The 27,121-nt window shown below is 42.2% G+C and overlaps 1 protein-coding gene across 1 annotated transcript in view; it reads right to left on the reverse strand.

Moving 5' to 3' along the window:
• The window catches only part of LOC310859941 (contactin-associated protein-like 4), a gene marked incomplete at both ends in the record, with an annotated part of 126,483 nt that overhangs the window by 66,660 nt on the left and 32,702 nt on the right, over positions 1–27,121 (reverse strand). The window contains 7 exons of the mRNA XM_083766708.1: positions 2,827–2,998; positions 5,709–5,858; positions 6,020–6,296; positions 9,638–9,784; positions 10,333–10,508; positions 22,675–22,866; positions 26,888–27,035. Of these exons, the coding sequence (XP_083622834.1) occupies positions 2,827–2,998; positions 5,709–5,858; positions 6,020–6,296; positions 9,638–9,784; positions 10,333–10,508; positions 22,675–22,866; positions 26,888–27,035 (1,262 nt within the window). The remainder of the gene's footprint in view (positions 1–2,826; positions 2,999–5,708; positions 5,859–6,019; positions 6,297–9,637; positions 9,785–10,332; positions 10,509–22,674; positions 22,867–26,887; positions 27,036–27,121) is intronic.

The raw sequence follows: 27,121 nt of genomic DNA on the forward strand, positions 1-27,121 counted from the left end.
TATATCTCAGAGACTTTACAAATATCATCCCCTGGGACCTTGTCAGGATTGGGGTGTTATTGTGATCATGTTTTATTTCTCCACCCCTCAACACCCCCCACCCCCGCCCACATACACACAAAGAAAAAGCCAATTGGCTTTATGTCTTCATGCGTGTTGGAGGCTGAAAGTGATCCACTGTCAAGTGGATGCAAGCTAAAGCTTGCATGGAATGCTGGTGGCAACTGAGCAGCCGATATTCACTGGAAAGCCTTTGACTCACATTAGCTCTGCTGTCCACAAGGCAGCCACCCACCGGTGGGATTCATGATCTCAAGTGTGCCTCTTATTAGCAGGCTTTTCACAGTACAGCACAGCACACATCTTCCATTCCGTGTGGCAAGGCAGAGATGTATACTGTAGCCTCAGCACAGAGAGATACCATCTGTTGAACCTGTTATCTATACATAATACTGAAACTACACCGCACAAAACGTATAAATTGGCCATTTGGTTACATTTATAAACTCTTAGTTACAAATGGATAAAATAACAATCAAAATTATTTAATTTGTAAGTCCTATCACATGTGCAAATATTTATATTGAGTGATCAATTTAAGGAAAAAGGGCAGAGGAATACAGATGTACAGAAATAAAGACATAATAGAAACCTAATAGAGTTTAGGACTGAAACATGCAACTACAAATAATAAAAACTGCTAAATAAACTGCTTTATCAGCTTTGATCCAGCCTGGTTCCCAGAGAAAACGTTATTTGTTTTTTTCTGCAAAGCACAAAAAGCACTGGACTTTTTTTTTTTCGTTGACATGCAACGTACCGAACCATAAACATAAATGTTGACATGCAACCTGTCAGTGGTTTGCAGAAATGTCCAACAGTAACATTTCTAATATTATATTACAATAACAATATTACAACTAGAAATATTGTTCCTGAAGAAACAATGTGGGGTCGCTGCAAGATTGTACTACAAATGCAGTCAATGTCCCCAAAGAAATTGTACTGTGTTGTTTAATTTAATTTAATTGTTTGACACAAAATTTTGACTTGAAATTGGGGGGGTTTGACACCTCCTGGCTGCATGGCCAGGAGGTGTCCCTTTTGTCTCCACCAGGCCGAAGGCATGGGGGGAGAGTATGTTTTGCACTCCGTCCGTCCGTCCGTCCGTGTGTCCGTCCGTCCGTGTGTCCGTGAGCAGCTAATCTCCGGCACCGTTAACCCGGTCGATGCCAAATTTTGCACACACTCTCCCTGGATGCCAACGATGAACCTCTGCCCCAAAATTTCCAGAACGGCCTGTTATAGCGCCACCAGGAGGCCGCTTTGTGCAAAACAAGTTTTTGCACAGTACACCTACAGATTTTGTCGCGCAAATTGGTACACAGTCTCTCTAGTTCACATCTGGCTTTTAGAGCGCCACCAGGAGGCCGACTTTTGTAAAACACATTTTTGGATATTACTCCTCCGGATTTTGTCCAAAAATCCCGCAAATCGTTACACAGTATCTCCATAGTCATGTGCTCAAGACGGATGTGTCTGATATTTCATATTCCATCCTAATTGGCTAACATTGGCTTTCAAATTTTGCAGGATTGGCCTGTTTTGAACAAAAAGCCTCAAATCATGAACGCAGCGTGCAATTTTTTTTTTTTTAAGATATTTCTTTGCGGCTTACGCCTTTTATTGATTTTTGAAGGGACAGACAGTAGGCTGACAGGAAACGGGAGAGAGATGGGGGGATGACATGCAGTAAAGGCCGTGTCGGGTCCGGGAGTCGAACCCGCGGCACACTGCGACTGGATTACCAGTCCGGTGCCCAGACCGTTACGCTACGGCCTGGGCCCGCAGCGTGCAATTTGACGTTAAATCTTTCACGCACTTTCCTACTAGGCTGAGGAATATAGCCCACCCATTTCACATTGGCCTGTTATAGCGCCACCAACAGGTGGATTGTGCATGCGTGCGATCAACACGGATCTGCACCATTTCCCATATTCCATCCTGATTGGCAAAGATTGGAACAAACAAACAAAAAACATGTTTATATTACTCCTAAACATTCCTATCCTCCTGGTGGAGACCTGTGCCCAGAAGGGCACTTTTTCTAGTTTGAAACTCTGGAAGTTCGATTACTGCAATGCACTTTTTCTGGCCTGCCAACTGACTACAACTTGTCCAAAATGCAGCACTCTTGCTTTTTGTTGAGTTTTAAAAACCTCTGTGTTCTTATTAATGTACTCACTGTTCTGCCTGATTTGCTTCCACTTTGCTATTGTTTTATTGTCTTAATGTTACTCTGTGTTTTAATACCATTTTAAGCTTTTGTTTTTCTCTTCTCTGTAAAGCACTTTGCCCTGCATTTTATGTCATGAAAGGTGCTATATAAATAAAGTTTATCATTACTATTATTATTATTATTACTAGTAAGACACCCTGAAGGCGAGAAGATCACGCTGAAACAACAGGTCTGGGGGCAGTGTCTTGCGTGTACAGGGTTTGATGAGGTCTGGCCATATATGGAGCGTATCTTGAGTGTACAAGGTTTGATGAGGTCAGATCGACATACTGTATGGAATGTCAGAACAGGACAGCTTCATATATGGAGATATAAGGGTGGCAGCGGTGTGTGTCTTGATTGTACAGGGTTAGATGAGGTCAGATGAGGTCAGATCAACATATGGAATTCATTCTGTATTGGCCGTATATGGAGCATGTCACGAGGTGTGACGGACTGACTGACAGGTTTTGTAGGTTTTCATAGTAAACTGCGACCTGCAGTCACAACAAAACGTGTGTTCAGGTGTGGGTTAACTTCTGACTGACCTGTCAATGATGCCACACATGTCAATCTGCAGATGGCTGTAATTTCCCAGTAGCCTTTGCTGCACCAGGATAAGATCCACAGGTCTGCCATTCAGAGTCAGGAACCGCATGCAGCCCTGGAAGACGTTAAAAGGGTTCCTACACTCTGGACTGCTGTTCTCAGCAGGACACCCTAAATAAGAAAAATGTATGACAGTGAACCAATAAAACGGCATAGAGGATAACAACTGTCTGCAGCTGGACAACAGTTAGTGAGTAACGGCGTATACTGCAATTATGCCGTTAGTTCTGTTAAACATTCTATCCATACCAATGTGATCTCAGGGTGAAATCACTGTAAAGGTTATTTGATACTGTATGTATAATGGCATAACTAATGGCCATGTTCCACTATTGAGCTACTGTACAGTATGTCGTGCTAAATCAAATTATGATATATAAATATGATTTTGTGGTGAAAATGATCCTTTAAGATGATCAAACAACTCCATAATGATACATAGTTAGCCTACATACACATTTTGAGGTAGGCATTTCAACTTCAATTCGATAAAAGTTCATGTGATAGAACACTATTGAATACTACTCTGGATACCTACCTGTTACTGCAGTGGTGGTCGATATGATTGGCTACTGTTGTCATGAAATCGATATTTCATAACTACAATTACGCAGATTTTGTTTTGTTATATATGCAGTAGCTAGCATACAGTTGTAGGTTCCAGTGTAAACCATTGGAATTTAAAACAGGGGTCAACAGCGCTTGGGTTTATTCATACCGTGTCACGTCAATAAGCGCTGCTTCATAAATTTACTTTCCACATTGATGGTATCACATTACCCTCGCCCTGATCTGGGCTGCAGCACAGAAAATGTTATTCTTATGCTCATTGCGTGTTACATATTTAACAGATTGAGGGTGTGACAGAGGCTCAGCCAGCCAGTGTTTTTGCCTAGAATATGTTATTCAACCTGCAGACGCTTGTATTTTGGGTATGTCATTACGACACGGCCTCGACATGGTCGAGGCAGATGGCCGCCCACCTAGAGCCTGGTGGGTCTGCCCGAAGTTTCTTCCGTAAAAAACCGCAAAACTGAGGTTATCTACAGTATCTATTAATGCACCGAAAAATGTCAGTCCTTCTGTCTGTCAGTCAGTCATTCTGTCTGTAGCCCCTAAAATAATTAGATACAATAAGATTGTTTATATAATAATATTATTTTTATTTATATAAATATTTTGGGAAATCTCTATATGGGCAAAATGAATGGGCTTTGGATCGGTGGAACCACAAATTGGCTCCCACTGCTTTGCCCTATAGGGCTTCAAGCGCAGCTGTTATAAATTAGTTCTATTATTCATTCAGGCATGCTGAAAGGTCATCTGTGGTGTTGCCATGTGGTTACCTTTTAAGAGAATGTGCTTGTGTCCACATGTGATGTGGGCGAGTACATGCATATCGACACTGTATGTAGAAGATTAATTAAGTTTTAATTTCAAGACTTGATATTAATTAGGCCACAGATCCCCCACTATGGACCCCACTCTAAAAAGTGTTAATTGAACTCTGAGAGTGTAAAAATTACAACAATATGGAGCCGTAATGGTCCTTTGTTTTCATTTGTACACTCGCTGCATTACAGACCAATAAGCGTCCATTTGGTTTCTACTGTAACTATCAATCATTTAGATGGGTGCCCCTGCAGGTCTCTGGGCCCCAAGTTAAGAAGCAGTGTCTTATGTAAAGTAATCAAACAAGATATCAATGTTATTGACAATACCAGAATAGCTCGGGTGATAACTGAGCATCTCCATGGCTTTTATGTCATCAGAAATGGGCACATCAGCACTTATTCACAGCAATTGAAATTAATGAAAAATTCCTGTGGGGTTTATTTTTATGGCTCAATATGAGTTTCTCCAACACAGCATGAACAATATTACAGTAATTACTCGTAATTTTACAAAATGGGTAGTACTTAAAGTCAGTGCAGCCCATTCAGGCTCATTCTGAGATCTACTGTAGATAGTGACTTGACTATTGGATTTGATAAGCAAAGTGCATGTGTGCATGTTATCATGCTCATATAAGGCGCATGTCTCCAGTCACATCTAGTAATAATTTAAGTGTACTATTTGAAGTAACATTAGAGACTGAAAGTAACAGTAACTATCACTTTCATGATACAGTAAAGCCCAAAGATAAATTACAGTTATAACATTATGCAGTGTAAGTTTAGTGTTTAATTGAGAGTTATATTGACACTGAGGATTTTACTGTGTAATTTTAATTGGATAACTGGACTCCCTCAAAAAAACGATGAACCACCTCCAACTCGTTCAAAGTACTGTATAGGCCTACTGCAGCTACGGTTCTTACAAGAACCAGAACATATGTGACCAGCCCTGTTCTTGCCTCACTGCACTGGCTACCCGTGGCGTTCAGAATGGATTTTGACATTTTAAATCATAGAACGGCTTTCACCTGCTTACATCTCTGACCTTCTGACCCGTAAGAGGTCCCTGCAATTTTAGATCTGCTGACAAGCTATTACTCTCGGGCCCCAGGACTAGGTTTGTAACAGAGGGGCAGAATGGCATTTTGCCGGAAGGGCTCCACACTTGTGGAATAATCTTTGTTGTCTACTTTTAAAACATCTTTTAAAAACGACTTTTTCTAAAACTTTAACGAGAAGAATGGACATTGGACAGCTAGACTTTGATGTGCCCCCCCCCCCCCCCCCCCCTCTCTCTCTAGGTTGTTATTTTTATTTATTTCATTGGTTGGTGCTTATTTCTGTGAGTGCGAACTGAAGAACTGAAGCACTTTCTAAATCTAATTTTGAAAAGTGTTACAGTTTTATCATTATTTGTTTCTTACCGCCAAAGAACAAGGAACTTCCTGTGTTAAAAGCAATAAGTAGGCTGGTGTGAGATGTTGGACCTTCTGTTTTATCCACAGCGGCAGTCAGATGACCTCGTCTCCAGCTCAGCTCTACAGAATGCCACTGTCCGTCATTCAGCCCCTTACCTGACACACACACACACACACACACACACACACACACACACACACACACACACACGATTGAACCTTCTGCGTCCATGGTCATCACACTGACGTTAGCTCCCAACAGCTCTCTCCGTCAGTCTTGTGATCCTGTTCACGGTTTGATTAATCTTAAGACTGACCTGTGCTGAGCTCCACAAGGGCCCTGTCGCTGTCAGCCTTGTGGATCTGAACACGGAGGCTGGCCTCGTCCAGGTACAGCCAGACCACGGCCTTCAACTGCGGGAGGTCATAAGTCAGCAGCAGCCCGGCATTGTTCCACGTACGGAACTGGAGGCCCACTGTCATGACCGCCGGCGCTGCCAACGCCGGCGCTCCCGGCAGCTGTAGGAAGCTGTGGGAGCCTGTGAATGTCACGGCCACCGAAATTGGCTCAACACAAGAAAAGGTCACGTTGCCCTGAGGGAGTGAAACACAGAAGAGGGAGGTAAAAGAGGTGGGGACGCTAGAGGAGGGACAGGAAAACTGATTATGAAAGAGATAACAAAACATGAATATTAATTAGTCGCAGTTGTGACCCGATGTCACTAGGGGTCTCATCAGCAAGTCTGATGGGACGGGATACGGATAATTGTAACACCCATATTTAGAATCAGCATGAGCGAAGCAACATCAATGTCCTACAACATAGCTTAGGGGTCAGTGCCTGTGTTAGGTAAGAGAGTATATATATAAGAGCGAGAGAGAGAGAGAGAGAGAGTTCAGTCTACATAAACAAGGGCCAGCTATCACAGTATACCGCATGTGTTGAGGTCAAGATTTCCATTGGGTATAAGATGAAAAAATTGGCGCCAGCCCTTGCAACCGCTCTCCCTGTTTCATATCTCCTACTGTAATAGTTTGCTAGCTAGTGCAAAATCAGATCAGGCAGAAAATAGAATAATAATAAGTGTCAAATTACAATACTTCCATTGCCCCTGTAATATTTCTGAGAGCGGTCATTGTGAGAATCAAAAAAGGATCCAACATGCACCTGTGACTGAGCTGTCCAAACCATCATGAGCTAAAAGACTGTATTGCATAATTCATCAACGTATGAGAAAAAGAAAGAAATCGTGTCAACTTTTAATTCACCTTCTTCCACTCCTGTCTTTCAAGCAACTTGAAAGAGACTTTCTTAATGAGCCGCCTTGAATCTGCATGACAGATATCAGTAAATTACCAACTGGAGAATGTGTTTTATACTCCTTAAAGTAGATCAAGTCATAAGAGATTGCATTGTTTGTGACAAATACTTTACAAGATGTCTTCCACTGAACTGAAAATACATTTCAAAAAACAGATGGAAATAATAAAATCCCATAATAACGACACACTAAAACTGAGGATGCCAAGTAGAAATATTGTATCCATTATGGCTGAATCCATTATAGAATAATAAACTGACTACTGCCAGTGTGCATGCCGCCCTCACCTATTTGCTTAATGTCTCATAAGAGCACTCTGCAAAGTACCACAATGCAACAAATAACCAGAATGGATTATTATGTAATATTTCTTCTGGAATAGGTTTTAGTTATGGTCCATACCATCGTTCAGACGTGGCACTGATTTCTAATTCATGTAGGTAAAGTATTTGGAGTCTGGAATATTTATGACACTAACTTAAATACATATTAGCATACAGTATATATGCTGTCTGACAGCAGAATAAAAAAATATCCTGAGCCATATTACTAAAATTGCAAAAATTCAAATCGGTACACAATTAAGATCGGTTATTCTCCCATTAGCCACAGTAACTGGTAGCTTTAATATTCCAGAGGATGAAAGACATAACTTGGGGGAGATGTATTTTATGTTTTACTATCCTTTTTACAGTGATCTGATAAGCTCTTAAATAAGCTGATTATGGTCTGGACATGTTTCACCCAGTAGATGACATTTAATGAAGGTATCTACAGTATATCTATAAATTACCGAAACCTGTGCGTGTGCAATGTCTCTCCTGGGCATAACTCAGATACCATCTGACCGATTGTCTTCAAACTTGCCGTGTGTGTCGCCAATGACCCGGGGATGGTTTATGCCCAGTGTGTGTCGCCAATGACCCGGGGATGCTTTATGCCCAGTGTGTGTCGCCAATGACCCGGGGATGCTTTATGCCCAGTGTGTGTCGCCAATGACCCGGGGATGGTTTATGCCCAGTGTGTGTCGCCAATGACCCGGGGATGCTTTATGCCCAGTGTGTGTCGCCAATGACCCGGGGATGCTTTATGCCCAGTGTGTGTCGCCAATGACCCGGGGATGCTTTATGCCCAGTGTGTGTCGCCAATGACCCGGGGATGCTTTATGCCCAGTGTGTGTCGCCAATGACCCGGGGATGCTTTATGCCCAGTGTGTGTCGCCAATGACCCGGGGATGCTTTATGCCCAGTGTGTGTCGCCAATGACCCGGGGATGCTTTATGCACACAATGTCTGCAGGGTCTGTCTGTCTCCCATGCATGACACCAGGGATCACTGTATCTGTCTGTATGTGTCATTGATCGAAGTACAATGGGTATAACATGCTCTTAACAATATGAACATACTGTACTTGTGTTTTTGATCACAAACAAGAATAATGCCTACGTGGGCTGGGCGTCTAATGAAACAGGACATTTAAGTAAATGAAAATCTATCAATCATTTACATTAGTTCCACTACAGGGTGGAGTTTGTGCTGAGAAGTCTTATAGTTAATTGGCAAGATATTAACATCAAGTCCTTGTGTGGGCTATTTACATGACTGACATAAACCTGATGTGGCTCTAATGTTATTCTAGTGCCTTTCCCATGAGGCTAGTTAAAATATACCTTCTAGATATGTATACAGTACTGCACAATAATATGGCTAGTACTGTATGCATGTACATAATATCATGTAAATAGATTTAATGTGAACAGCTTTACAAGCACACACACACACACACACACACACACACACACACACACACACACACACACACACACACACACACACACACACACACACACACACACACACACACACACACACAGTCACACACAGTCACACACACACACACACACACACGCCCTGTGCATGTAAACCTAACCAACACACACAAAACACACGCTCTCTCTCTCTGTATTTTAATTCTAATTAGGGGAATAATATTTTATCTCTGAATTAAATCGGTTTCTTTCCACTCTGTTCCTGTATACTAATGAATGAACATTTATAAATATTTGCAGATCTAGTTCTCCACAATGTCATCTTAGGGAACACATTATGTTAATAGCTATGGACTAAGCATTTTGACACGTATAACAATCCTTTATACAACTTTGGTCTGTGTCTGTCTGTCTGTCTGTATACAACACGAGGGAATACCTCAAATGCATATAATATTAGAACCTGTCATCAGTCTAAACAGTAGAATAAAAAAATCACACTCGTGTGAAGTGAGGTGCGCTCTTATCATCATACATCATCATACATTCCATGCTCAACCAATCAAATCATCACAAATATCATTTTGGCCAATCATTTTTACCGTCTTCACTTTCCTGCCCTCACTTGTATCTTCTTTGCTCAGCCAATCAAATCATCGCTATGGGGTGATCAGCCAATCTTCAGCCAATGTTTGTGTTCACACAAAGCTGGGCATAGCCCCTCAAAAATAATAATCAGTAAATTGAAACTATACGGATGCCAGGTCTGCAAATGACCTGGCATCACATGACAATATATTATATAATTATAATTATATAGGTACTGTACCAAACTATAAACTTACCACTGCAGTGACTTGTTGGTCATTCTGTTTGGCCAGCTCAACCATGTTAACGCCATTGTAGAGCAGGTTTTCCATGCAGCCATAGAAGTTTATCTTGGAGCTGTCGGGCGTTTGGTGACTACGGCCCTGGGCTGCCCCCACAGTCAGCTGCTTGGGGAAAACAACAATTATCACCGTTGAGCAGAAATCTTGTATTTCCATATTTTATATATTTATGTTTTCATATTACTCTATTGTATACTTCGTAGTATGACAGTGCTGCGCAAATGTGAGTCTAGACGATCTACAAGCTCACAACGCTATCTTTGAAAAATTTTGAACATTTTGAAATGTTTTCACCTATAACGTCCAAATGCCCAAAACACGGACGCCAGGTTCAAACTGCGGTTAAATCTGTCTGTGGGTTTTATAATCATTTAACCTTTAGGACTGAGACCAGATTCTACAAAATGTCATCGTCATTAACATTATAAATACACACACACACACAATAATATCACTTACACTATACCGTTAATTATAAAGTAATATCAAGAGCTAAAAAATAACTACATTGGATTCATTAGAACACAGGTTCTCTTTTTCCATTTGCTGAAAGTAACTGTTTTAGACTGAAATGAACGCTGGATATATCGTGAGTTTTACAGGCATCCCAAAGAGCCGATTTAGACTTTGTGATACGCGGTCCGACCCACCTGGTTCACGTGCCAGTGACTGAACACAGCTGGCACCGGGACCCTGCGTGTGCTTTGATCCACTGTGAAGCTCAGGTGAGAGTTCAGCTGCTGCACTGCCACATGATGCCAGTGCTGGTCGTCCAGCAAGCTGCCCAGGGAAACAGGGGGCAGGCTGGCAGCGGACAAATTGCTACCTGAAACAAAGCAGAAAGTGGACAGGGGAGAACGTGGAGGAAGGGGATGAAGGAGGAAGAATAGAAGTTGAAGGGTGAAGTGAGGACGAGAAAGGAGAAAACACAGTCAGTGCTCTTCTACCCGTGCAGGAGTAATGTGTTATCCCTCTGTGGGTCATAGGGTTTCATCGACCCCGTCAGGAGGAATTGTTGTGGTCGTTACTTGGTCTTCTGGCTCCAAAACTGTGCAATGCACTTCCCATTGCAGTCAGAACTGCAGCATCACTCCCAATCTTCCGCCGTAGTCTGAAAACCCAGCTTTTCAGACTCCATCATGGCCCATAGCACTTACCCCACCCCCTTAGATAGCATTTCTGTAGACTTAGATAGCATTTGATACAGACTAATAGCATGTTATGTAGACAGTACCATAATTGCATTGTATGTAGTCATAGCACGTCATAGTACATATGTATAGCATAGTAGTATATATGTATAGTTTATATGTATAGTTTCATTATATAGATATTCCACTGTTACTTTCTTAGCTTACGCATGTTTCATGATAAATGTTTTTATGTGATGTATTCCCATGCTTTTTTGATCTTGCTTAATGTAAGTCGCTATGGATTAAGAGCGTCTGCTAAATGCCTAAATTGTAAATTGGTCTGTTGAAATGAAGACAAATGGATATCCGAGTCTGCACATGACAATCTTTTAAAACAGGTTTGCAGCGTGGCATGCACACCCAGGGGTGAATGTGGTTAATTTGGCTTAGTTTAAACAGTCTTTTCCTTAAATAAGTTATTCAAAGTTCGGACGGTAAATTTACCAAAACGGTAATAGATGGAAGTGTGACAGCTTCTGCAGAATATATTCACCTTCCAAAAAATCACCCTCTATCATCTCACCAGTTGACCATGACCACTGCACCCCTTATGGTTTTGGGAGAAAGGGCCTACATGAGCAGCCATAGACCCAGTCATTGAATATGAATGAGATATTCTTTGCAGGGAGACAATTAATCAAGGGAGGGAGGGGGGAGAGAGAGAGAGAGAGAGAGAGAGAGAGAGAGAGAGAGCGAGAGAGAGACCCGAGACCTTTAACAAAGCCTTTATTTCATCTTTTGTGTACACTCAAAATATTCTTCAGGACATTTCTAAAAATGACATGCTTTGGGTACAATAATATATATATATATATTTTTTTTTTTTTTTTTTTTTGCTGCTTACGCCTTTTTATTGGTTTTTTTGAAGGGACAGACAGTAGACTGACAGGAAACGGGAGAGAGATGGGGGAAGACATGCAGTAAAGGCTCGGGAGTCGAACCCGTGGCACACTGCGACTGGATTACCAGTCGGGTGCCCAGACGGTTACGCTACCGCCTGGGCTATCTTTTCTTTTCTAAAGAGATAAAACCAGTGACTCTTGCTCAATGCTACACAATGCCCCCACATCTCAACAAACTGCTCTAGACAGAAAATCAGAGAGCGAGTGAGTGAGTGAGTGTGAGAGAGAGAGAAGGGACAAAATGATTTGTTTCAGCCAATTCACTATTCGATCACACTGTAGATGAATGGAAATGACAGGTAGGTATCAATAGGAAGGACCTGTGTTTAAACACAGCAATAAGCTCATGTTAAGATGCTTGAAGGAGGTGCTAACCATATGGCACCTCTTGTTGTGACCATCCAAATCCACCCTTTAAAATACCTGGAAACAAATAATGACTGCATGTGTAACCCAAGCCTGCATTTTCACCTACTTAGGCCTACAGTCATAGGCGGAGCTTGAACTTGACGCCTGGGGGTGCGACTGCTTGGCCAACGACGTGCACGCGCAGTTTTTTTGACCTTTATTTAATTATTTTAGCGTTTTTACAATGCCCTAACCCCTAAAAATGTGTTATTTAGGTAGTACAGCAGCTCACACACATACACACATCCACTACAGCCATACAGCGAGTCATCATATCATGATAAGAGAGATGATTATACAAACTACAGTCAGAAGCCAGAAGTTACGTAAAAATATATATATATATATATATATATATATATATATATATATATATATATATTTATTTATTTTTTGCCAGGGGGTGCACCCCCTGAACCTGACATAGTTTTGGAAGATTACATTAAATATAATTGTATAGTATAACATTTTGGTCCATATTATCCATCCAAAACCTGAAAGAGAGCCACAAACAATGCTGCCCACATAACTGTTCAGCTCTGCTAAAGAAGCTACTCCCTGTGGGTGCAGTGGCTTACTGCTCCTTTTATCCGAGTTGAAGGGATTTCCATCAGATGCTATAGTTAGAGTTGTAGAGCCTGTGCTGTACAATGGTTTCATTGTTCTAACATTCCACACGGTTTCCCAAGACAATCAGCTAATCATATTCCACCTGCCACACATCCGGCAGTATAACTCCTGCTATGGGCCTTCACTCAGCTAGACTCAGCCATCGTATTTCTCACAAAGGCGATGATGACATGCCTTATCAGTAGACAGCTTGTCGCAGCCGCTTCAGCATTTAATTCTTAGACAGCACTACTGCTTGAAATACACCTGGGACGAGATTAATATACAATCTCATTCTATCGCCGCCTTGCACATTGATTGAAAACATCTTGAAACAAGGAGGAAGGGATCGAGCACAAACTGCTAGCTAGAATGGCATTGATGTCTCTTTTTTTCCCCCCGTGTCCTTTTCCATTTGTGTGCCGCAAAACAAGGTAGTCAACTAACTGTTCACTAGAAGCCAGCTATTGTCACTGTATGGCTGCAATACAAGGGCTCAGTTCCAGTATAATGTACATTATGGTTCCAGATCCAGACACATTATGTAGCTTTGTCTGGCTTCTCTGACAATGCTGAGGCTCAGGTTGGGTCTAATAAAGAGGCTGGCAGTGCCCGTCTGGCACGAAATTCGGCAATATGGTAGAGGGATATGGGAAACGGTCAAAAAGAGTCACTCGTCAAAGGACCTCTGACCTTTAGATCTCCAAATTATATGATTGCATGAATTATATGATCCACTCTATCCACTCCTGGCATTTTCGTAGCCTGGTTAACCACTCCCCCTTGAAAACGCATTTCCATTAATTTGTGCGGAATAATCTGGACCTGCTAATACATGGTTGGTAGCATTGACAGACATCCCCTTCAGCCAATCAGCGTAACAAAAAAAGGGACGTCATCTCCACTCTCCAACCAGAGAACGACTTTATGGCTTGAACCCCATCTTCTGGCTGCTTGCAGATATATTTATTATTATTATTATTCAGTCATTATTGAGCTAATTATTGATTATTGATCGTTTGAGATTCAGTGGAATGTTGTATCCCATGCATTAGTATTGTTTTAATGAAAACATTTTACCACTGTATTTTGGATTTAAAGTAGCTGTCTCAAGGTTCACGGCTTAAGGCGCGAACCATTTTGGTTCCGTTCGTACAACCTTCAGAGTGGATTTCCTGTGTACACAATCACATACTGTGCAAATTTGCAATACAATAAAGTACCAGCATTGACAGTTATTGTGGGAAAAGGGACAACGTTGCTGTCTTTGCAGTCATCCCAGGAATCCACAGCTTGTGATGACATGAAGTAGCGATTGGAGTTGACACTGAACAGGTAATTATAACAGGCCCTGGTGTGAGTGTTGATCCCATGCCCGGCGCCACGGGGGTGCCTGAGGGGGCATAGCACCCTCAGTTGCAAAATGTGCACCCTCAGTTTATGTTCTATGTAAAGTTATGAAAATATCAAAAATAACAAATATATTCAGAATATTATAATTGTCATAGAGATAACAATAACAGTATCAAAACACGCAGTTTTACCCAGTAATATTATATAGCCACAGCCAGCCTATCAATTGCTCGTTGTCGTTGCAGCGCAGCTCCAGTCTAATTCCACAATTTACAATCACCTGCCTGCGCAGGCAGTAGCCTGTTATTCAGCAGTCAGCAGTGGCACCGTGACCACGGACAGTTTAGTGATTTGAATTTTGACCCTATAGTTTCACCTCGTCCTGACTCCTGTTGTGTTTTGTTGTGGAAAGTAAAAGCGTGCAAAACAAATTAAAACAAAGTGATTCAAAGACCGAAGATCTGCCCTCTCCTGGCTCTAGCTGTGGAAGAACTCCACCTCGGTAAGCCTAAGCTTGCCACCACACCACACACCCGCCACCGGTTGATTTGGGGACAGAGAAGCCATGGAGCTACAATCCTACCCAACTCGAATATTTTTCAATAAAACAGCTAATTTAGCCTTTTGCTTTCCATGTCGGACATTTCCTAATTATTGGTAGGCTGCAATCTACTGACTGGTTCAGTTGGAATTTAGCTGGCATATTTTGTTCTGCTGGTTTTATTTGTCATGTCTGTCTGAAACAGGCTATTTTAGGCTATGCTATAGGCTTAATTCTTTTTCACTATTCTATTTTTTGTATCATTGTTGTAGCAGTATAGCAACAGAATGGTGAACTTGGTGAAGGAATGGCTGTCTTTTTGTCTCTCTCTCTCTCTCTCTCTCCACTAGCTGCTGAGCTGCGCGAGTCAGCGTGACCCACCAGAGACTATAGCCTAGTATCTCATCTTATTTATTTTTGTTTTTCCACCATGGCCACATTGACAGATGTATCATTTTGAACTTATTGGTTTAGAAAATGTTGCCCTGGGTCCTGGCTCACTGGCTGGGCTGCAGTTCAGGCGATCCGTTTATTACAGTGCCGGCCCTTACAATTTGGTGCCCTAGGCAGGATTTTTGGTGCCCAATTTGGTGCCTAGGCATACTTTATAACAGATTGCATGTAGTAGCATGCATGTAGGCTACACTTAATTCAATAAATGCTGCTGCGGCTGCAGTAGAAACAGACGGAAACTCAGGTTTTTGATTGATTGATTGAATACTGTATCAATAGTTTGCAGATTGTAGCTATACCACACTTAAATTAAATAAATGCTGCCTATTTAACAGCAGTAAATATTTCAGCATTCAGCTATTCATTGTTAAATCATTCAACATGGCAACAGGCTGATACAAGTTTTACTAAATGTGCAGTGCAGGGCTGCGGTCACAGACAAGCCATTCTTATAGACCGATTCCGTAGCGGGTCTCATGGTCGCAGCCTACGTATTTCCTGTAGGCGGACTCGACGTAGCTGCGGGGGTAAAACCCTCACCAGGCGCACCTCTTCCACTACAGTGAACGGCAGAGTGACTGATGTTAGTTTGCCTCAAACTTTACTCCTTTACCTGCTTTTTTACTAACACTAACATTACAAAGATGCCCAGAACATCGAGATGAACCTGTGTAGTTTATGGCTGCTCCAACAGTAGTGGCAACATAAAAATAAAATAAAAACGGAATGTCTAATATCCACCGCGGTGGCGGAGACCAGAGCCATTGAGCAATGGTTGAGACAAAGCAGTGAAAGATACATAACGCCAGTCTTACCCAATATCAAATATTTCTGTTCTATTAACACAAGGCTGCTGTACTTTATACCTCATACTTTAAATGCTTAGTATGAGGTATAAAATACAGCAGCCTTGTGTTCATAAAACAGAAAGATTGGGTATTGGGTAAGACTGAAATTATGTATCTTGCAGGATTCTTCACTGCTTTGTCTCAACCAATACTCAATGGCTCTGGTCTCAGCCATCGCGGTGAATATTAGACATTCCGTTTTATTTTATTTGTTATGTTGCCACTACTGTTGGAGCAGCCATAAACTACACAGGTTCATCTCGATGTTCTGGGCATCTTTGTAATGTTAGTGTTAGTAAAAAAGCAGGTAAAGGAGTAAAGTTTGAGGCAAACTAACATCAGTCACTCTGCCGTTCACTGTAGTGGAAGAGGTGCGCCTGGTGAGGGTTTTACCCCCGCAGCTACGTCGAGTCCGCCTACAGGAAATACGTAGGCTGCGACCATGAAACCGGTACGGAATCGGTCTATTCTGTAACAACCGTCCTACACTTCTCCAAACCCCTACAGTCCACAGCGCCCTCTGGAGGCACTTGTACAGTTATCACCCCATTTGATTTAACAACGCTATAGCTGTATGTTGAAATAAAATAACACTATTTCCTGTGCACCCTAAGAATTTTCATCTGCACCCTTAGTCATTTCATCCTGCAGCCGGCCCTGGTTGATCCCAGAGCTGAGAATGCTGGATCTGCACAGTAAAATCATGTTGGGTTCATCCAACTCTGAGGATTAACCTGTAAGGGTCCATTCAGACTGATGATTTTACTGAGTGTGTATAATAATAACTGAAACCACCAATAAGTTATTTTTTTTGTATATCCTTGGTAAGGGGAATAAATGTTGCACTCCCTGAGAGAGGCGCACACAGCATTTGGGGGTCATACATATGGAGAAACACTGTTCTAGACTGTTCACCGCTTAAGCACTGTGCCGTAAATAATTCACTGACTGATACCCAGCAAGGACAAAAATCATCATATCTATCATCGTTATAATCGTATTTTATCTTGATGGAAGAAACCAGAAAGTCCCAGGACCCAGTCCTCAAGCAAGTGAAGGAGAACAAGATTCTGGCCTTGATTCTGGCCATGCAAAATTCTGGACACTTAATATAAGATTCTATGTAAATCTATGGCTACAGCACTAATACTAGTACAAACACGCACATGCAGCTTGGTAGAATACACTCTGCTTTTAATCCAATTTGGAGGTTCGTTTCAAATGTTTCTGCATGCTAAACCCGTTCTGTCTCTTTCTGATACCATCTTAATGTCATCTACTGCTTAACACACAGACAGAATAAACTGGCGCAGGGCACACCCCAGTACACCCCGTTATATGTATTCAGTGTTAAAACCATTCGAGTGACAGTAAAGAATTGGACTGAATTATGAGCCAGTGGGCTAAATTATAGTCAACTGACAGTTTGATGAATGCAAAACGCAGAGGCAACGGAATGTATTTTGTAGACATAAATCTTAATAAACCAGACTATTCATTCCAACTGTTTGAATGCCTCATGGAGACCCATAACTGCAGGCTTCTTCCTAAGACAACAGTGTTGTTTTGTCTATGTCCACTGCCTCATATGCGTGTGCGTGTGCGTGTGTGCGCGCATGCGTGTCCGTGCGTGCACGCACAAGCTATGTGTTTTACCAAAGTCAAGAGTTAGCACTCATTTACCCAGCTCAACATCAGCATTGTTCTCCTCATTGCCCCAGGACATGCATTACAGTTAAAGATAGAACAGGGATAAGCAGGATGAGGGAGCTCAGTATGAAAACCACTCTTGAGATAAGATTCAGTTCTCTACTTTTGCACGGTTCTTTGTTCAACTCTGCACCGGTCTGGTCTGTCCTCTTCTTTTTTGTTCCAAACATTAGCTCAGTTCAGTTTAATTCCGTTCTGTTGTGTTCTGTTTGAATTTCAATGTAATTGTCTCAATGAGTCCCTACCCCTCCCTCTCCACCTGTACTGTGGCGCATCATTGCTGCCGAGAATCACTCAGTGTGTGTTTTGTTGAGTCCCAAGTGCTTTGGGTATCAGGTATTCAATTTGATATCACAAAAAAACCACACACACACACACACACACACACACACACACACACAGTTCAGACAGTTCAGACAGGTCTGATTTTTCTTCTAAGGGGGGAAAGTAAAATACTATTACAGATAGGCCTACTTGTTTTTGTCATATAGATACTGCATAAAGCACAAGAGAAGCCCATACTATGTCATGAAAACCATAAAAATCTGTGTGTGTATATATGTTGTGTTTCACTCCATTCCATTCGTGCCCTGTCTGACTGCACGAGAATACTCAGGGTTTATACTGAAAGCTATTGATCTAAATTACACAGTCTATGGACGGCAAAGCTCTCTGAGAGTGAGATGGAGAGGAGCAAGACAAAGAGCATGCAACTGAAAAGCAAATAATCACCATCAAGAGAGAGAGAGAGAGAGAATACAGAAGTGGCATGAAAGTAAAGAAAACCACACATGGAGGTAGCAGACAGTCTGGTGGTTTGCTGTTGTTTGTTATAGCAGAGCAGGCAGTGCTCCTCCTCGTCTGCTCATCTCTTCAGTTCTATCGTAATAATGGATTACTTTATTCCCATCTCTTTCTCAGCCCTCAGTTTAGACAGATGTCTTCGTTTGTGTCTGGTGCTGGCTCATGTCTCCAGCACAATATTATTGTACAATTACAGATAAGAGTAATGTTACTGTTTGGGTGCTGAGGCTCTGACCTTTATAGCCCTGCCTGTTGTTTGCTTTAAATGGTGGCCCTCAATGCGTGAAATGTGATGGATGGACTGAGGACGGCCACAGAAGCAAGGTGGAGACAGAAAGCATCTGGGAATGGAAGGGCGGCTGCTCAGGTGACGAGGGAAGGATGGAAAGAGGAGGAAGAAGAAGAAACAAGACAGGAGGGAGACGGGGAGAACAATGGAAGGATGGAACAATAGATTGAGTCAGACAGAGTATTGTTGATGAGGAGGTGAGCCACGTGGAGTTGGTACAACAGCCTCAGGTTTAACCCTGTCTATGACACATGCAGTGACGTATCTCTGGCTTGGGACAATTCTCGAGCGTCCCAGTCCGTACGTGTGGGTCCACGCATGATTTTTTGCGGTTCTAGAGCAATTTGGTCCGTTTTTTTTATCATTTAATTAGTGGGAACACTAGTGCTGTAACTGAGAATAGTATAGGTTCAAAGTATGGGTGACAACAACAACGTCAGCAATAAGCTCATCCATGGCTTGATAAGAACATACTGGAAAATACATAGCTCAGCTGTGGGTGCACCACACCACAGCTGTTGTACTACACAGTAGAACATTATACTTTCTTTAAAGATCTTACTTGATTCGGCCCAACCATAGCCTCGGAAACCCAGACATTTTTATTTCCAGGGAGAAATAGTCTGACCATAATGTGTGCACTAGGCTACAGTACAAACCCAAGAATTGTATTTTCGCCTCTCTTTTTTCCACCACAACAAACAGAACCCACAGCGAGGGTGGGGTGGGTGGGGGAGGTGTGGGGGGGCGGCCGTTCTCATAGGCTTCGTACACACATATCGGACGAACATGGTCTGTGCTGTCCGTGTTTCATGGCCGCCTCAATGCTTTTCCAATGGAAGTCACGTGGTTTGACCAAACAGTTGTGTGTGATGGAGGGAGGGGGGAGCAATCAAACACAAGTGTTTGGTCAAACCAAACTTTATGGCCCTCATTTATCAACCGTGCGTACGCCAAAATATGGGCGCACGCCGAAATTACCGACATTTTCGGCATTTAACATTTCCGGCAAAGCTTGAAATTGAACTTGACAACGTTCAAAACCCACGTCTGGTCGAGAGCTGTCGTAGCTTTGTCCTCACCTGTTTTTCTGTCGTAGAACAGCGGAGCAGCATTGTTTGACCAGCTGAGAGGCTGTCACATGCATCTAAACATATGTTTTCACTCCTAAAATGTATAAAACTAATAATAGCCTACATGTGAAGAAAATATATTTTGTAAAGGCATGTCATATGAAATTGGTAGGATATTACCAAGTGTGCAAGCTTATTAAAATCGCGCAATTAAAAACAATGCTTTAAGCCATTTAAATAGCGTTTTGCATGAGCGCATACCGGTAGCCCCCGACCCCCCCCCCCCCCTCCTAACTTCATTCCATGACTGGATCGAGAGGCATTTGCATGCGCTGCAGCTTTAGATTTTCTTTTCGCAGATAAGTAAGCCTGGGACCGAGGCTATGCAGCTATAGTCAAGTCTACCAACCAACTGCAATCTACAGCCATGTCTTTCTCGCGTTAAGTCTCGTCCTTTTAATTAAGGATAAACCTGACGCACTCGAATGCCACTAAATGTGACATGCCGACAGTGCCTACTAGGCAGCAAAGTGGGGACCGCATCTCTTTTTTTCCCCCGTCATATGGAAAATCACGGGGTGCCAACTTAACTCACAGACCTCCACCACTACAGCCTACCACCAGTACCACATAAGGTTTAGGCTGCGAGGCATGCAGCCTAATATACAGTAATGTCATAAACGTGCATGCAGGTCACGACAGTGACAGAGACAGACAGAACAGGAGCGGAGGAGGAGATGCAGAGTTGCAAAACAGCATTTGTCAAGGGCTGAAACTCATTCCAATGACGTGAGCAATGTTATTTAATTAATGCTTCACATAATCACAGGTTCAGGTTTTCGTTCACTAATCTTGTTGTATATTAAATGAATGAAGACTTTAATAATTTAGGCTACAACAGTAGCCTACAACTAACAACACACAGCAGGCGCGTAGCGTGGATCAAATGATTGACAAATTAGCATGGGGGGGGGCGCATCCCCGGCCGTTAGGTGTGAAGTGTGAACGGTTTGGGGGACCATTTAAAACAAAGGCATACTGTGGTTTACTAACCAGAAAGGCAAGCGAGGTGAAAGGAGAAACAGACAGGGTAGGCCTTTCTTTAATTCATGCATGATGCAGGTGTTCGTTCTTTATATATATTTAAGATACAATAACACACCAGTTGGGCTTGCAAGTTGCGTGTGCGTGCGTGCGCCTGTGTGTGTGTGTATGAGAGGGGGGTGAGGCGGGCAGCAAGGGGAAACTTTTTTATTTGCTTTTTCCATTGTGTAACTAGGTTACCATGCGCTGTTTGGTCGTATTGCAAAATGTTCATGTCGCAAAAACGAGGGCAAGGCTAGGGCGTGCCAGATAGATTTCAGCCGTCACATTTATTAACGTCGGAACGAAATTAAGGAAGGATCAGCTGTTTGCGATCACTTTATAAATGCCGTGGCGACGTGGGTGTACTACGAAACCTGCACTCGAATCTGTGGCAGATTTTACACTCGATTGATAAATGAGGGCCTATGTGTGTACGAAGCCATAGAGTTTAAGCCGGTTGCAGAGCGTGCGTGAAACTTCAGCAAGCCGGCTCCACTGTGGAGCACTGTGGAGGCCGCAGGGTCCTAGTATAACGGTTGCAACAATAACAATTGAGAACCAATTATAGCAAAATGAGGGAGGTGGTGGGTCAGTTCAGAATAAGAATAACTAAAAGAATCAGTAAATAAGTTTAACTGTAATTTATTAAATCAAAAGCACAATAATTTAATAAAGTTTAATAACAAAACGTTCACTTAATGAAATCAAAATAAAATAAAACTGCCTCAAAAGGGTTTACTGGCACTGTCCGAAACTAAACTTAAATGTCCAAAAATAAATCCAAATGGAAACCAGTCAATGCTGTGTGTAGTGGTAAGTCTCCTCTTACCACCCTTACACTGATCCGCAAAGTCCGTCCTTAATCAAAATCCAAACTCCAGGGAAATAATCAAAAAATGGAAAGAAAGTTCTCCTCCTCCATTGGTATAAATCCAAACGATCCAACGAACGACTATAGCAAGACTTGGGATAAATCCTCTTGCTTCTCAGTATAGCCTGTCTGTCTCACTCTCCCTGGAGTCAAAACTCTCCAGGTGGCCCAAACATTGTGATTGCCCATCACTCCATCAGCCAGGTGAGCTGTGGTCGGGGTCTCTCAATCACTGCTTGTTGCCATAGCAACACATATATCTCACTGGCATCTTGTGGCATATAGTCCAGCGGATAAATAGGAAAATCTCATAGAGCAGCGGATTGGTAGAAAATAATAAAATACATGAAAAAAAATACATAGAAACAATGTGACTCTGGGCACAGAGGTTACACTAGTGCCTGTCTTTTTTTGACGCTCAGAGGACTGGGGCTGCCTCATTTGAGGCTTTTAATATATAACACAAGTACATGTTTTGGTAACAAGTGATATAACTTAAAATGTATAGAATAATTACAAACTTTTGCCTCAATAACACAAAATACAAGTTTTGTATTTAAAACTAAACAGCTTCTTTGTATGCCATCTTGGTACAACAAACTGCATCCTAGAGATGTTTTTAGTTCTTAGTTCTATGTATTTGTTTTTTATTTAATAAATGTTCTTATATTATAAGGAATAAAAATGAGAACCTGTTTATTGATTATTCAATTAATCTACTGTACATAAGCAAGTCGGTTATTGGTTCAAAATATTGGTTTCAATACATTTTCATGTAATTTCCCAGCCCTAGTTATTAGTTAACACTATGGATATTTAGTGTGTGTCTACTGTGAGTGTGTTGTAGCTTACCTTGCCAGAGGTGGAGCAGCAAGTTCCCCTCCTTCAACTCCAGAACGAGACTGTGTCCTTGCTGTCCCTCTGCAACCAGCAGTGTACCCGTGTTTCTCAATGTCTTAAACTTCAGGGAAATGAGCTCCATGGTGGACAGGCTGGGACTGTAGTGCAAGCTGCTGACACCATCGAAGCTCACCACGTCCGAGGCTACGAATCAAACACAGGGTGGAGGACAGGACTGTCATTTATAACCACAACACAAAAGCACCTATACTATAAGCGACAACCTCAATTCCCTCTAGAGCAGTGGTGCTCAACCTTTTCAGGCTGCGACCCCCCAAAATAATCATATGAGAACTGGGAACCCCCCAAAATAATCACACAAGGTGGTTTGGACCCACAGGTTGAGAACCACTGCTCTAGAGTCTAGAACAGTGGTTCCTGAGTCTCCTGACCCGTTTGACCACGGCAGCCAATTGGCCACCTGCGTTTTCAAAGCAGGTTCATAATAATCAGCCAATCGTTTGAGTTGACACTTAGATCGATTGAACACATTTTTTAAACAATAGAATAAAAAAAAGATCTATACTCACTCTAGACTCAATAATAAATACATTTGTATGTTTTGAATGTCATTATGAATGTCATAATGACATTATGTCATTACTGTACGTCACTTATTTATGTATGGCATTTAATGTGGTCAAATCTGGCACCTCCTGAATGTTTGAGCACATATCAGCTGGGCTGCAAACGCAGAAGGTGTGTCCATGTCTTTCCTATAAGAACCTGCATGGTCTGTGCTCCATCATGCTGCCCAGAATCTCCTCCCTCCTGGCGCCCACGCTGTGGAATGACCTCTCCCTCTCACTCAGGACTGCACACCCCAGTTTCCGCTGCAGTCACCTCGTCAATACCTCACTCCTCATTCCTTGTATCTCTTCTCGTCATCTATTTTGATAGATGCTATGGTATACAGTACTATGCAGATACATGTTGGTTACTTGTTCACATTATTATAATAAGGGCATATGGTCCCTTATTGTATTTGTCTGTCTTCTTTTTCTTCTTCCGCCAAAGAATGCAGTTCTGGCTTAACCATGCAGTGCAACACGCAGTCCGTTTTTGCGAAACTTGGCAATATGGTAGAGGGCTATGCCAAATGGTGAGGATGCGAAGCCCACGACCATTGGTCAAAGGGTGTATAGCAGTGGTTCCCCAAGTGGGGTCCAGGGACCCCAGGGGTCCTTGAGGGAGTTCCAGGGGGTCAGCTAAATTATAGTTTTGAACCAAATGGACCCTTATGGGTCGGTAACTCACAGAGTGTACAAATGGAACCAAATGGACCTGTTGCACTCTCAGAGTTAAATTAACATTGATTTTACAATATAAATTAGGGGTCCCAGAGATAGAAATGCCATTAAATGGGGGTCCGTAGACTAATACATGTCAAACTGGGGGTCCTTGAAATTAAACATGTTGAGAATCACTGCATATCACTGCACATAACTCATGCCTCGTTTGGCCAAAAGCCATGGAACTTGTTTACACATGTGCCTTGACTCATGCATAACACATCTGTCTGTAAGAGGGGCCAAGGAATGCATCAATAAGACTATACGTTTTTTTTGTTTGGGGTACGAACAGCTGCAATACCACTGGGTGACCTAAAGTGGCATTGTTGAGCAGCCTAAAAGGGCCATTCACACTGAGCACTAACTAAGCCAGCGAGTGGTTTTGTTGAGCAGCCTGCACTGCTCAGTTCACACAGCTATGAATTTTCTTATTGCTTGGCCCTGTGTTATCGCTGCTTGCAGCTATATTTTAGATTAGTTTTTTGTTTGACCAGAAATGCTAAGAATGGCCCAGGCCGTAGCGTAACGGTCTGGGCACCGGACTGGTGATCCAGTCGCGGTGTGCCGCGGGTTCGACTCCCGGACCCGACACGGCCTTTACCGCATGTCATCCCCCCATCTCTCTCCCGTTTCCTGTCAGCCTACTTTCTATCCCTTAAAAAATCAATAAAGGCGTAAGCCGCAAAAAAATATCTTAAAAAAAGAAAAAAAAAAATGCTAAGAATGTTATTGTTTGATAACGGGTTTGATGTCTACTGTAGTTTCTTTGAAGCACTGAATTGTTATTCGTTTCACTCAGTAAATAGTGTTTAGCTTGATTATGATCCAAGGACCTAAGCGTGTTAATCTGTACTAAAATTTCCATAACATGTGCATGAAGAAATTCTAATTTAGATGCAAACAGCTGATCCAATCGCTTTCTTGTTATGACTTCAGAAAAAATAATTGTGTGAACAGCATCTGCTTTTCTTAATAGAAAATCAGTTCAGCCATAATTGATTTTATTAATCAAAATGTTGCACAAAATAATTCAGATAATAATCCAACATTGTGAGGCTTTTCAACATTCAAATTCAAATTATGAATGAATAGCCAATGGGTGCATTAGTATTTCCCTTACAACAGCAATGTCACATAAACGTGAATAATCTTAACTTAACTTTAAAATACGTCATATCTGGATGGCCTAGCAATGCGTTGTAAATTTAAGCTAAACCATATAATTGGCACGGGCTATTATGTAACAAAAGTGAAACTGAATAATAACTATTTTATATGTATCCTTTTTTTTAAATATATGAGCCAATGGCTATGACTCTAATTTGCCAGACTGCAATACTTTTCTAAATTTACATGACATTCATGTCTTCTGCTTTGTCTTGTCTCAAATACATATTATTATTTATTAATGATAAGGTACTGTACAAGTCCTCTACTCCAGCAGAACGTTTCTGTTCGTCTTATATTAATTGGCTTAATGGAGCATTTAAGGGATTGGCTGGCAGGCGGGCAGGCGGACCAAGTCGTCGGGTTGGACCGCATGTTGTCACACTCATGTCATTATGACATAACCATATAAGGACTTCCCAATGCAGTTACACCCAAATATGGAGTGTGTTGTCTAACCTCAATGTGTCGTCATGGTATCAGCAAACCAATCAGTCAGCTTCATGTATGGGCACAAAAGGGGGCATGCCCATATATGGGCATGTACTGATGACATCAGCAATCTCTATATATGGGCATAAAAGGGACAAGGACTGACAGATACAGAGATCCTGTTGTCCAGAGCCACAGATCCGAACACTATGCCCATAATATACAGTATGGTCATGTGCATATGGCACAGACAGACTTCAAACTTGGCGAACGCAGTGGCAAGGACTTGAGGGATTGCGGTGCCCGCCGTCGAGATGTTCGGATGTCCACATGGACACAGGTGCCTTTAGTTGGTCTTAATTAGAATGTAAGAAATAATGCAAATTACAATACAAGGCCAATATCTGAAAGATTCGGCACAATATCAAAGAGTAAAAACAAAAGTTGGTATTGGAGTCAGCCAACAGATAAGAAAATCCGAACACATCTATTCATATCATAATTTAGAGCGGCTCCTTGAAAAGGGGGCAACAAGCAAGAAAACAGCTGGAAAAACTAGAAACTCAATTCATCAACACCGCCATTAGACTCATGATAAACAACAAATAATAATGTTATTCTTTTGTACCAGAAGGAGAGAAATCCAGTCGTCTACAGAATGGACATTTATGGATGAAAGTAGAAATTCAAGCAAACACGGCATGTATGGACAATGATGAAGTGCATCCTCACTTTCAGCTGTTATGACGGGGATAATGAGCACAAGACTAAACAAATTACATTGCACCATATGTTATTTAGCTAAGGCACCGCAATAATAGGTTAATTTCACAAATAGCATTTGCAGTCTGATTTTAACGACACTTCTAATATAGCTCATCTGGTGTGTAATGACTAATAGCTGAGACAATGGATGTTTTGCCAGCGTTCTCACTGTCATTACAAGTGCTCCCAGCCGTCATCTCAAAGCAGACAGGACACCTTCATGGTAGACTGGTCCTCAATGTGGCGTGCGGGGAACCCCAGGGGTCTTTGAGAGGTGTTCCAAGGGCGTCTCCATGTAGCTAAATGACTGATACTTACTGTAGGAACCAAATGGATTTACGGGTCTCTGAGAGTGTACAGATGGACCCAAGGACTTTACGTTGTAGCTTGGGGTCACAGACATAGAAGTTTGATTAAATGGGGTTCCGTGGCCTAAACACATTTTGGGGTTCCTTGAAATGAAAGAGAATCACTACGCTAAATAATGGAAAGGATTGGAGTGGACTTACTGTAAGGACAACCGTATGTCTCCAGCCTCAGTCCGATGCGTCCGTTGGGGTTCCAGTCCAGAGGGATGAGGCGGAGGTAGCGAGCTATCACTGGCTGCTGGAGCTTGTGCTGCACCACGCTGTCTGCATTGCTGTTCCCTGGGAAGGCCTGGACAGACACACAGACACATGTTAGCACCACGCTGTCTGCATTGCTGTTCCCTGGGAAGGCCTGGACAGACACACAGACACATG

This window comes from Protomyctophum parallelum (assembly GCF_964188405.1).
Source record: "Protomyctophum parallelum genome assembly, chromosome: 6".
NCBI lineage: Eukaryota > Metazoa > Chordata > Actinopteri > Myctophiformes > Myctophidae > Protomyctophum > Protomyctophum parallelum.